We start from the raw sequence: 14,404 nt of genomic DNA on the forward strand, positions 1-14,404 counted from the left end.
AAACTAAATAAAAAAAAAACACTATAAAATGTCAAGTTTGGGAACCACTGGGCTAATGTATATGTCAAAATGTTACTTGCTGTACACTTATTGGCTGCATATTTCTGGTTGACAGAATAAGGTGGGACTTCCATAATTTACGATATAACAGCTGACAGCATGCTGAAAGAACATGAAAAGTCTAAGTGTGAATTTAACACTCATCTAAAGAGTGTTTCACCTTTGAAGAGATCTTTAGAGTGCAAAATTTAGTGTAAGATTGATATGAATGATAATTTTCTCTAAAGAAATGTAAACATTCATAGTCTCAAAAACAATAAAATAAATAACACACATACCTTCAAGGTCTTGCATAATCCTATTCAGAATAACAAGAACAGAATTCATTGTACACTCATACAGGCATGAACTTAAAGGTGTGGCTCAAGTCCTTAACAATGCTGTTTCTTAAGTTGCTAAACAATATTTTTGTCTTGCTCCAAGACTGCGGAAGAAGGTATATTTGCCACGTATATTTCCCTGAAATTAATAAGTGTTGGTTCATACGAGATCATCTGCAGGGCCGTAGCTAGTGGGGTGAAAGGTGGTAAGGATTCTAGGGTCCCAAAGGTCCAGGGGGCCACACAACAAATTCGAAACTGTATTTTTTGAATAGGTAAGGGACAATATACAGTCTGGTGGCCCAGAATTCCTTAGTACAGCCTTGGTCATCTATGATGTATTCTATATATTGCATATCCTTTTTTTAAACTATTTTCTTTGCTCTCATTTAAAGCTGATGATTGATATGCGTGAATACTCAGCACATGTCAAATATCTGAATCTGAGCAGCAAATTAATTATAAGGAAGTTCAGCAACACTTGCAGTGTTTTACTGCAATTAATAACTCGTAAGTATTTTGGGATTGAGCAACAAAAGATTAAAAATAAATAAATAAATAAATAAATAAATAGTAGGCCTACCACAAAAAAAAAAAAAAAAAAAAAAAATCATTTGATTGACAGAACAGCTGGCAAAAAAAAAAAAAAAAAAAAAAAAGAGTGATTCAGATGCACATGCTTTTGTATATCATATTGACATTCCACAGAAGTTTGCAAATAATAATAATGCTATCCTTCTAACAAGACATGCAAATGATATCTTCCTGATAGGAAATAGTGATACAGTATAATGTTTTTGTTCATACTTCATCAAAGTAAATCCCTTACACTGGCAGGAACATAAAAAATACCATAGCAAATTAATTTATCACCATTTTACAACGCATTTGGACTCAGATAATACATTACCACAGGGGTCGGCAACCTTTTTGACATGGAGTGCCATTTTTGGGTTTTTTTCCTGGACAATGGTTGTTTTATATGTAGCCAAGTGGAGAAATTTCATGTAATTTCACTCTAGTCATAAATTGGATGTGGCCTCTTTAAGAACCAGAGTTTTGCGACACCTGTTTTCCGGCACTCTCTCGTGTTAGAAACGTGAGAACATACATTGTGCAAGAGAGCTCCCAGTTTTGTTCATCGATTGAGAATTATTTGGATAAATGTCAAATTTGACGCAAAATGCTTAGAAATTGCATTAAATGTGTGTTCAGAAGAGTCGTATGTTAAAACTGGATCATTTTTGAAGGATGTATATGGATTGCATGTGTGGAGTGGGACCAAGTTTTGGATATGAAAAAGAACCGGGTATGTAAATTTAGAATTAATCATTCCTTATTTAACGATTTATAGCCCAGAGTGTTTTAAGTATGTGTTAAATACATAAAACGCTGTGAATGATATAAGCATGTATTAAGGTGATGTATGTTGAAGCATATGGGTAGGCTAATGCCCTGTTTGTATTTTCATTTAACATTAGCCTCTACCATATTTAATTTTCGCATTTCGTTTTTGTATTTCATTGTACGGTATTTCAGTTTTTGTATTTTCTTATTCTTTAAAAAAAATAAAAAATACAATACGGCCCCACTGACCACTGTTTTTTCCTTTTTTGTTTTTTTAAACAACTGCTTGAATAAAACCCCAAAAGATACTCATGTAACCTGTGTTGTTTCTTTACAACCCACCAGCAACATAATTGTGATTTCGAGCATATGGGCTGACACCCATACCTATAGCAGAATATATGTACTTCTTTGTGAGCCTGTTTTTCACCTACAGTATTAATTTTTTAGTTTAAGAGTTAGTTTGAAGCATACTTATTATAGTGCTAAATTTGATTAATTGTATTGTATTTTAAAAAGAAACACAATTCTGGTTTGGTGTTGATGATCATTTTCTTGAGGGTTCAACAGAGATTAACAGCACTTGAATCTGTGAGAGCTTGCTTTCTGATCCAAATAATTTCATAAAACATGGGAATATTTCAGGTGGAATTTCACTTCAAGGAGACTTACCATACCTGTTACCAGTATGATACCTGGGTATGCAGGTCTGGAGACTGTGGTAATGTGAACAGTTTTGTAACTGGTCAAGTAGATTCCAGTCCTAATGGTGGTAACTGGTGTCAGTCTGAGGGAGTTGTTACAAGGACTGTTTCCAGCAACAGCTCATTTGAGCTGCTGTAAGTACACATATTTACAAGAACAGAAACCATTAGAAAATAATTATTTAAACTAAACTGTTACACATTTGTGTAACAAATCTCTACATGTGTCAACAGGAAAAGTAGTTGCTGCTGGATCTACAACACAGTGACAAATGTTGAAGACTGGAGTCTTCTCTTGAAGTGAGATCGGTGTCACGGATCCACCGGACTCCCCCTCTCACTCCACACTCCTCTCTCTCTCCCTCACTGCTGACACAGCGCTCACTCTCCCCTGAGTTCTGATCACACACACCTGCACATCATCAGCATCCAATCAAGGACTGCTTTTATACCCAGCCTTCACACACACCTGCCGTCTGTTCTCATTTATGTTCTTCCTAAGACTATGGACTTCCTAGTTTTGTCTACACTTACCTGGGTGATTACGTACCTTGTTATTGTTCCCCCTTGTTTGAGTTTAATGTTTCTTCATCCTCCGTTTATTCCCCAGCGCTGGGACTCCTGTGTTTACGATCAAAAGACTGTTGTGAGTTTACCTTTCATCTGCACAATGCAATATTTCCCTGTTTGGATTTCTCACCTTATGTTCGTATCATATCTGTTTCTGGATTGCCTCACCTGTTTGTTACATCTCTGATCCATTCCCCCTGTTTAATAAACTATGCAATGGAGCCCATCTCTCTCTGCCTCTGAGTTTCTTTGTGACAATCGGACACCTTGGAGCCCAACAGATCACCAATCACCACTACTCTACCCTTGATTAAGTAAACAGTTTTTAAACTGAAGCCTATCCTATGCCATCATTTATTATTGTCATCATGATGTTAAATTGATCAAGGAATAAAATATTGAATTAAACTTTTGCATTGTTGTAGAGTTCCTCAACCGTCAAAGGATGTACAATCTTATCTATTGATCCTGATGGTGACCAGATCATATGCAGATATGGCCTTAAACACAATGCAGAGTGTGGAGTTTGCAACCAACCTGCTGGTTTTACAGTAGATCAGGTGAGCTAAAATGAAATATCAGTGAAATATTTGTGATTTAGGCTCTTGCATGAATGGATGTTCTCGCAAAAAGTCTTTTTTTTTTTCTCAAAATGTGGAGTAGCTGCTCTTTGTCATGACTACACATGGCTCCCTGGAGTGGATTCATTTAAGCTGGTACTGGAGGATTTCCCCATGCACACAATTACTCTCCTACACCAACCAACCTTCAGTGACACAATCTCCAATCAGTGTCATCAGAGACAGACGTTCTAATAATGGAAGTCCACATCAACAGCCACCTGCTCTCAGTGGAGGCCAATCTCCAAATAATGGACAAGGCAATCCAAATTGACAAGCACCTATCAACCATGGTGACAACATCTTCCACCATCACAACTAATCTAAAAGAAATGTCCCTTTTTCAGAACACTGTATCTTAAAGAATTTTGTAAATTCAAATAACTCTACAGATCTTTAATGTAAAGGGTTTAAACAATGTTTTCCATGCTTATTCAATGAACCATAAACAATTAGTGAACATGCACCTGTGGAACAGTTGTTAAGACACTAACAGCTTACAGACGGTAGGCAATTAAGATCACAGTTATAAAAACTGAGGACACTAAAGAGACCTTTCTACTGACTCTGGAAAAACACCAAAAGAAAAAAGCCCATGGTTCCTGCTCATCTACGTGAATGTGCCTTAGGCATGCTGCATGGAGGCATGAGGACTGCAGATGTGGCCAGGGCAATAAATTGCAATGTCTGTATGGTAAGACACCTAAGACAGTATTACAGGGAGACAGGAAGGACAGCTGATCTTCCTTGCAATGGCAGACCATGTGTAACAACACCTGCACAGGATCAGTCCATCCGAATATTACACCTGTGGGACAGGTACAGGATGGCAACAACAACTGCACGAGTTACACCAGGAACGCACAATCCCTCCATCAGTGCTCAGACTGTCTGCAACAGGCTGAGAGAGGCTGGACTGAGGGCTTGTAGGGCTGTTGTAAGGCAGGTACTTACCAGACATCACCGGCAACAGTGTCGCCTATGGGCACAAACCCACTTTCGCTGAACCAGACAGGACTGGCAAAAAGTGCTCTTCACTGACGAGTCGTGGTTTTGTCTCACCAGGGTTGATGGTCGGACTCGCGTTTATTGTCGAAGGAATAAGCATTACACCGAGGCCTGTACTCTGGAGCGGGATCGATTTGGAGGTGGAGGATCCGTCATGGTCTGGGGCGGTGTGTCACAGCATCATCGGACTGAGCTTGTTGTCTTCCCTGTAATGCACAGCGTTGAGATTGCCTGCAATGACATCCTCCTCCCTCATGTGGTACCCTTCCTGCAGGCTCATCCTGACATGACCCTCCACCACTAGCCATACTGCTCGTTCTGTGCATGATTTCCTGCAAGACAGGAATGTCAGTGTTCTGTCATGGCCAGCGAAGAGCCCGGATTTCAATCCCATTGAGCACGTCTGGGACCTGTTGGATCGGAGGGTGAAGACTAGGGCCATTTCCCCCCAGAAATGTCCGGGAACTTGCAAGTGCCTTGATGGAAGAGTGGGGTAACATCTCACAGCAAGAACTGGCAAATCTGGTGCAGTCCATGAGGAGGAAATGCACTGCAGTACTTAACGCAGCTGGTGGCCACACCAGATACTGACTGTATTTTTTTTTTTTTAAACCCCCCTTTGTTCAGCGACACATTCCATTTCTGTTGGTCACATGCCTGTGAAACTTGTTCAGTTTATGTCTTATTTGTATGAACAAAGATTCAACAACTATTTACACGTTAAGTTTGCTGAAAATAAACAGATGAAAGTGAGAGGATGTTTCTTTTTTGCGTAGTTTACAAAAACCACAACTACACCTAGAGCTATGACTACCTAAAACAACCACCACTACAACCACACCTGCAATGACTACAACCACTTTACCTACTACCTCAACTACAGCTGCAACAACTACAACTGCTTTACCTCCAACTACTATTACTTCTACAGCAACCACAATAACTACTACTGCAACACCAACAACCACCACTTTGCCACTGAGCAAAATACCTCTTCAGTTTTCTCTCCAAGGTATTGTGCCATTTTGAATTGTTTATATGCTTAAATTATATTGCAACTTTTTCTTATTTGTATGTTGCTGTTTCAGTTGATGTTCCAACACCATCTTGCACTGAGGGTGAATATCTACCACAGTTCCTCCACCCAACACCTCATCATGGAGAACTCCTACAGGCTCATGTGAATGAGGAGCTTGAGATCAGAATTAAAGCTTCTGCATTTTTTTTTTCTCTAAGGTATTGAAGATAATTATTTTTTTTTTTTTTATAGGAACTGAAGAAGTTGAACTTCTGTCTTTTTCCTGTTGTAAAGTCACAGAGCCAGACACAAATTTACTTTCCAAGAATTAGTGAATTTATTAGTTCTTTTTGTTGTCAGACATAGGAAAGTAAAATTTCAATTGGAGAGTGGTGTCATAAGATGGTCTTCCCATCTTTTTCTGAGGATGTTAACTCATACAGGGCGTATTTAAATAAATGTATCCACAGGAAAAATAACAAAATTCCCACTCCATTGTTTAAACAGGAATCAAATCCCATGTTCTGTTTGGCAAAAATCAAATCGCATCTCTGGAATATTGTTGCCTAGCGAGAATCAAATCACATGTTCTCTGGAATGTTCTTAAGTTAGGTCTAAGTAATACAGAGGTGTATGTAACAATGATCGTGGCATTCAGATGGAGGTGAGACACCCCAAAAGTTTTCAAATTACAATTTAATATTTATTTCATTTTCTTTTAGAGTTTTGAACATGGTCATGATTACTATATTTATTATATTTACATTTTATACAGACTTAAACTGACTAGTAGTTCTAGTGATTCCCAGCAACTATTTAAAAACATCTGTTTCTTTGAAGGAGAATGATGAACTCCAGAATAAAATCGTTACATCCGATGACCCCAAAGACATCATAACCAGGAAGCATGAAATAAATATTGAAATCTCATGCAATTACCAGAGTAGGACCAACCTGACTTTAAAGTTTGATACTCGCAGACCTGTCGTCAACTTCTTCGAGAAAGGCTTTGGCTCCTTCAGCTATAAGTTTGAGTTTTATGATTCAGCCAGTTTCTACAACAGAAGAGATCCAAACTCATACCCACTGGAGTATGACGTGGGAGAAATGATCTACATGCAAATTGAGCCCATCACTCCAGTCCAAAACACTGAGGTCTTCATTGAGTCCTGTATAGCTACACACTATGATAATCCTAATTACCCAATATCCTATCCCATCATCACAAATGGGTAAGATTCAAGAAACACAAATCCAGGACACAAGTCACATCAGTTTGGCCCACAAACTAATCAAAATTTGTTATCTCAGATGCCAAGTGGATGAAACTGTCCAGTTTTACTCAAATCACAAACCATTTTTCCAGTTTGGCATGGAGGCCTTTAAGTTCATTGGGCTCCACAACCAGGTCAGGGTGGCAGATTTACTTCCATTAGAGGATACAGCACATATATGTAAAGTAACAATGTCTCTATTCTCTGTCTTTCCTCTGTAGGTGTTCATAAGCTGCTCTATCATCATATGTGAGGCAAACAATCCCAACAGGGATTGTCCTGATTAGGTAAGTCTTGATTTTGCATCTGCAGTGTATGCAGCTTGTGTCATAGATTATCATTTGAGCAAGATTTGAACTCATGATCAAATGCACTTCAGAAATATTCCTCTGAGCCATATCTGCTAATGCTCAATTGAAGGCACTATTATCCAGTACTGATTTTACTCACATTTCAGAGGTCATTGTGAGCCAAAGTGTGAATCTGATCCTTGTTGTCATCACTGGCAGTCTCCTGGCAACAGTTGCTGTGGTGTGTGGCGTGACTGTCTACAGATCCATGAGGCCAAGTGTCAGATACCAACCTTTGCCAACACATGAATTTTGAGCATGTCAGCTCTGCTTTATAATTTTGTGATGCTCTATATTTCGGTGTATCAATTTTTTAGCAGGGAAGTATTTTGTGTTTACAATACAGCTGTAACTAAGGCACTATCTTTGTTGTCATTGAATAAGTGCATCATTTATGAGGATGTATCAAACATATAATGAACAAGATATCTGGTTTACTTTCATGAATATGTCTGGTGATATTCTGTGATATTGTGTCATTTCTACTGATTTTTAATAAGTAATGTGTCTTTAAAAATGTATTTGTGGTTACATTAACATTTACAAAATTGCTAGGGTGTTACTAGGTGTTTGCTATGGTGTTTTAGGCAGTTGCTTACTGACCCAGGTCAAAGAGCCTATCCAAAAGTCTCTATCCCAGACAGCATTCTGAAATGTCTTTAGATCTTTTCATCTACAAAGCACCGCATTCTAATTAACATCTGCTAAACGTCTTAAAAAGATGTGATTTACAAACATTCTGATTTTAAAAGTGTTTAAATGTTTAAGTTCAAGAACTTAAACATCTCAAAACATCTGCTGAATGTCTTAAAGAAAATTATCACACATTTGCACATGTACAGTGAAATTTTTCTTTTTCACATATCCCAGCTAGGCTGGGGTCAGAGTGCAGGGTCAGCCATGATACAGCACCCCTGGAGCAGATAGGGTCAAGGGCCTTGCTCAAGGGCTCAACAGTGGCATCTTGGCAGTGCTGGGGCTTGAACCCCCAACCTTCTGATCAGTAACCCTGAGCCTTAACTGCTGAGCTACCACTGCCCCTTGACATCCAAGAGGAAACATTTTCCCCTCATTTTAAATAAAATATAACATTTTAAAAATATGGCTAAAGCTAGTCATTTGCCTGACTAACACAGAAGATGGACACACCGAAGCAAGAGTAAGTTCTCAAAACACAAGGTGTCGGATGTAAGACCGGTCCACCTATTCAAAACACATTTTCACCTTGTTAGAATCCCACATGGAAACATGATAGCACACATGTTAAAGAGTTACGATGTGATGTTCAAAGGCAAATAAAGACTCATACATCGTCAGAAAACACCATCTACATTACAATCAGTGTCTATTGTGTTCAATCCCTACCATACAGAGTTTAACATTCAATATGTTAATGTATTTTACACTTAATGCATAGCTGAAATACACCTGACTTACCTTAGTGTGTGTAAACCTCACTCCCCTGGCCTCAAGAGGCACACTAGCGCCTGACGCTAGGGGCTGTAGCCTTCAGCCTCCTCGTTAGCACATCCACCTCCTATGCCGGCTGACGCCGGTTCGATTCCCACTCGGAGACGGTTGAGTAGGACCGGTTACATGTGCTATCTGGGTCCTTTAAAATGTAAGTCTATATGTCACGTTTCTGTACAGACTCGAAGGCAGGTGGGGGTAATCACAGTTCTTTACTGAGGAAAAGTCAATAAACAGGGAAACAAGACTGAGATCAGAGATAAGCACTGAAGTACTGAGAATTGGAGAAATTGGGCAGCAAGGCAACAGTATAATCCAAATGAAAACATCCAAAGGGGGCTAGGCAACCAGGCAAAGATTGAAACCAGGCAGGCAGGATAACAGAGGTAAACAAAACCAAGAAGGACTGAGGCAGAGGATGTTGTCTGGGAGAATTGGGCAGAGAACCAGCACACTAGAATAGACATAACAAGACTACACTACACTAAACTAAACTACAATAGACTGACATCAAGAGATAAGCAACTGGACGGTACAAGACAATCTGGCACAGGACAGAGAGGGAATAAATAGGGCTAGGGAAACAAGGAACAGGTACTGCTGATCATGTGCTAAGCACCAAACAAACCCTTGCTGGAAACCCTATGGCTGCAACAGCACATGGCACCTGTTGAACAAAAACAAATAGGGTGCCTCTCATTTCTGAAATTGTGCATCCTTGTTTCCTCCACACCTGACACTTGGGAGGTTGTGAGTCCCACCACACGTTATGAGTCAGTTTATCTGATAATCGTACAGATGCAGAGGTACACAAAACGACTTTACAACCTGGCGAATTCCGAAGCAATCGCATGAATTTTCACACTATTTATAATTCTAAAACATAAAGCCAGATGAGGAGATTGCTTTAATCCCTTGTAGTTTACAAAGCTATTAGAAATAAGAAGACTGGCATGGCCAGGGGCTGCATTAGCTGAAAACTTAACTACCGATAAAAAAAATCCAATTGCTGTCCGACATTTGACAGATTCAGATTTCGAAGGGAGGTTGTGTGATTTCATGACTGCACACATCAATCATAACGGCAGTGTGTTGCTGCCAGTTACTGCATGATAATAAACTGCCCAAATGTACAAGGTTAAAATTGTACATTGAATAGATATTATATTATATTATATTATATTATGGTAAGATGGGGAAGACGACCTACCTTATATTTTACTTTAAATTTCAAAAATGCATTATTAAGAATAATATCAGATGCATTTTATACATTCTGTAAAAATTGGATGACACCTGGGACAAGTTTACCCTGGGAGGGCTTCTTGCCCCATTTCATAATTTTTAATTTTGTGCTATGACAACAAAATTAGCAAATGTTTCTATTTATTTCCCTTGATAATATGTTTGATGATGCATCATCATCCTGTACATGCTAAAATTTATCTATATATGTTACAATTTAAAAGTAAATGAACATTGTTCTTAAGGGGGACATCTTACCCCAACTTACCCTATAAAGTTGCCTATACAATAGTAAAATATTTCTGTTCAAAATTCTTCACTTTCACACGTTACTTTAAGGCTCTCCAATTATACCCACAAGCCCTTATTTCACATGAAGAAAGACCTTTGAGATTCAGTGTTTTTTCATTATATCACCTCCTTAGAAATATCTTCCTCTGTGTCACTGCATGTCATTAACACTGCATGTATGAACCCACAATGACAAATAACATTTGCCATTGCACGATCGTTAAATTAAAGTGAAACTGGAGTGCTTTGCATTCACTAAAAACCTTGGTTATATTTGTGTTGAAGTTTGGCGCGAACCTCCGCAGACGACGCGGGCATCACAGCACTTCAAATCTGGTTCCGAAGCGTTTAATCTTCACGCATTCTTTAGGAGCTGTGGTCCGATGTGAGGCTCAGTGAGACAGTCGGAGGTCAACTGAATGAGACACTCAAAAGTGCCATTCATGACCTAATTTGGACATTAAAATGTGATTGAAATTTAAATTGCACAAAAACCATGGTTATCTCAAATAACCATGGTTAGATCAAATAACCGTGATAAGACATTATTTAATAATTGGGACAGGCCTAATTGTAAATCAAGTACGCATTTGTGCTTACCTCTGCCTGCATGATTTCATCTTGGGGTATGCACAGAATTATTATTTTAATTTTATTTTTTTGCAAAAACAACACCAAACAATTCAATTCTTAAGACATTGAGAGAAGTATTTTTACATTTTCTTCAGTACGTGTAGCATTCATGTAACTAATGGCTGAAGTGTTTCTATAAGACTTTTTATAGACACATTTTTAACAGTTGATGTTCTTCTTAACTTGACAAAAGAACTTTTAAAATTGTGGTGCTCCTGCACAAGATGCAGAAAAACAGTGATACATGGTGCAATGATCAAAGACATCCATTTGGCATGTTTACATCGAAAAGCAACTGAAAAACAGCATGGAAGGATGCAATAATGCTTTTGGTGTGAACGGCCCCTTTTTAACATGACACAGCACCAGTGGAAGTTTCTCAAAGCTACCTTTAAAAAAATTTGTCTTTTATTTCAAACAATTGTAAGCAAATATCTACTTCATCCAACGATTGGTTTGGTCTCCGTTTTCTGAAATATCTGATGTTGTTTTACTGAGTGAAATATTGTTGCAAATGATTCAGTTAGACAGCAGTCTGAACGAATCAGACTGAATAGCAAATCGATTCAGACCTACATATTTACCCATTTGGCCAATTCGATGTATTCCTGAATCGGGCATCACTAGTTCTGATTCTACGCAGTCGACTACAATACGAGACACACATCATAATCGCTGATATTATCAGTCAGAGAAATGTTTGTCAGATAAGTTTTTACAGTATAATTTTTGAAAAGGGAATCAACTAGACTCTGGGATATGTCCACACTTGTTCGAGTCCAAGTCAAGGCCGAGTCCAAATGCTCACGAGTCCATGACAAGACCAAGACCGTGAAAATATGGTCTTGGACTCAAGTCCAGTCTCGAGTACTACATCACAAATGATTTGTATGAAGAGCAGAGAACTGCATGGCATTTCTGTAGAATCCTTCTCAGTGATGTGGTCGTGAATAATATAGGAAATATAGCCATTTTTGTCAAATGTGTAAAAGCTTCATGAACACTCAGTTTTCATTCGTCGTGTGAGTTGTAACACCTTCTCCTGATTGGCCAACTTCAGGTAGATTGCCAAATTGGCTCGTTCAACTGCACACACCTCAAAAATTCAAGCCAACAGTGCCCACATTTTTACAACATTTAAAAAAAATTATCGGGAGGTCATACGCTGCTCATAAAATTGTTCGGGTGCATGCACAACAGCCGAAATCGCACCGTATATGCCCACCCTTAGGAAACGAGGAAAGGATGGAAGGAAAGGAAAGGAGGATAGAGGAATCAACAAGGATTATAGTATATTTCATTCAGTTAGTCTATTTTGATGATTGCATAAACATGTATGCAATATGCAATGATCTAAAAATGACAATGTATAATCAATGTACTGTGAATAACTGCATTATGAATGTAATTCAATATGTTAAATATTTAATCATTCATTTACTGATTTAATTATCATTTACTCAGTTTAATAATCAAAGTGCAAATCCATGGAAAAATGCATCTTGGCTTCTCTAGGGAGAATTACAGTCTCTCTTTGTGTCTCTTTGTAAGGCCCATTCTGTGAATGTTTTTTAATAGAATAGAGTCAGACAATGCATGATTTGTCTGTGTCAAGAAATAATGAGTTAATGCTTTTAAAAGAACAGAGTCCGACAATGCATGATTTGATGCAGACAATATGTGGAATTGGGAGTATTGGGATGAATCGAGATGCATGCGCCAAGAGAAATAGGGAGTATTGGGGTGAATTGAGAAGCATGCGTCAAGAAGAAGTCTCAAGGATAAAAAAAGTGTGGCAAGAACACCTGTGGCATCACATACACACTTCTTCTCACAGGGATGTGTTGTGCGTGACCAATAAACTGAAATAAGGGAAATCATTTAATATACTAATCAAATTAATGCAGAAAGTAATGATTGTTAGTTCATATAAAATATTTAACCATATGAAGTTATTACAGTGTGTTTTATGCATATAAATTAAAATAGTTATGCTTTTGCCACCACTGAAGTAAGTTAAGCCAGGATGTCCTGTTAGAAGGTGTGATGACATAAATAATCAAGGCATAAGATTTTATTGGATGATATTATTGGATGATATCTTGGGTTAATTTTTGGATGAAGAGGCCATCCTCAAAGAGAACAGAAACTGGATAAAAAAGGCATGTTCTAAAATGTAACTTCAGATGCTTCATGAAATATCTCAGCTTTGTTATTTTTATAATAAAGTTTATTTTTGGAATCAGAACTTTGTGCCTCCGAGAAATCTTTGACTCAACTGACCTTCGATGGCGGTTTTGGGGAAACTGCCATGACATAATTACTTGGTGTTGGACAAGTGGGATTTGAACAGGATCAGAATGCAGGCTGCAGCATCGGGCTGGCACGAGGCGAGCTACACAAACTAGTGGCCACTTGAGGTAAGTAACTTTGCTTTTAGTATAAATTGTTCATGTAGTTCACCACAGGTCTGCCTGTAGTGGTAAGAGCATTCATAAAAAATCTCCAAATTAAATAACAGACAAATTTCCGATTCCAAAAGAATTTACTTGCATGCAAAAATTTGTAATTTTACTGTTAAGTGGGCCTTGATGGATACATTTAAGGTAAATTAATGTGTACAAAGTCCTGCGGATACCGCTCTATTGCATAGCGATAAGAGGTCTGCACGGGTAGGCAGGGAAAAAAGGTCCTACTGATACCACTCTGCTATATTAGCGATAAAGAGGTGTGCATGGGTAGGCAGGAAAAAAAGTCCTACGGATACCACTCTGCTATATTAGCAAGAGGTCTGCACGGATAGGCAGGAAAAAGTCCTATGGCTATCATTCTATTGTGTAGTGATAAGAGGTCTGCATGGGTAGGCAGGAAAATAAAGTCTTACGGATACCGCTCTGCTATATTAGCAAGAGGGCTGCATGGGTAGGCAAAAATCCTACTAACACCGCTTTTCGTCGTGTCGAGGAAGTGAATCGGCAAGAAGGGCTGCTTGGTAGGTCACCTAAGAGAGGTGGTAGAATAGTTGCGTTTTAGAATTGTATTGTATTTTTTTGAGAGCTCTGTGTTTATAAAGGCCTTGTGTTTGTAAAAAGTGTCAAAGTTTCTGTGTTTGTAAGAGTGTTTGTATCTGTGTCTGAAAGTGTTTGTGAAGTGACTGTGAAGTGTGATTGTTTGTAAAAGTGTGAATGAAAGCAAAAAGTTAACTCTTAGCTGGCTGGACAAAATGTAGCATTGGGCTGTTCTTTTCATGGCATGAAGGAAGCGTGATATAAGATTAACTAAACTGAGAAATATCAGCTGTTGTGATTGTTGGACATGTGCCAGATCATAACTCCTAAACTAGACTGTAGCATAGAAATGTATTTGACTTCATACAGAGAATTTATACATTCAAGTTGTATAACTGAGCTTAGAGTTAAAGTTCATATCACAGTGACAAGTAAGAATATTGAAATTATAAAGAACTTTAAAGTGACTGAATTCCATTTGGGAAA

The 14,404-nt window shown here is 38.3% G+C and overlaps 1 protein-coding gene across 1 annotated transcript; it reads left to right on the top strand.

Moving 5' to 3' along the window:
• Positions 1-6,305: 6,305 nt before the first annotated feature.
• On the top strand, positions 6,306-7,527 carry LOC127417119 (CUB and zona pellucida-like domain-containing protein 1). Its single transcript, XM_051656826.1, has 5 exons — positions 6,306-6,311; positions 6,488-6,879; positions 6,959-7,055; positions 7,143-7,197; positions 7,445-7,527. The coding sequence occupies exons 1-5, from the start codon at positions 6,306-6,308 to the stop codon at positions 7,525-7,527; spliced, it is 633 nt and encodes a 210-aa protein (XP_051512786.1).
• Positions 7,528-14,404: the final 6,877 nt, after the last annotated feature.

The sequence above is a fragment of the Myxocyprinus asiaticus genome, chromosome 26 (assembly GCF_019703515.2).
Source record: "Myxocyprinus asiaticus isolate MX2 ecotype Aquarium Trade chromosome 26, UBuf_Myxa_2, whole genome shotgun sequence".
Classification (NCBI taxonomy): domain Eukaryota; kingdom Metazoa; phylum Chordata; class Actinopteri; order Cypriniformes; family Catostomidae; genus Myxocyprinus; species Myxocyprinus asiaticus.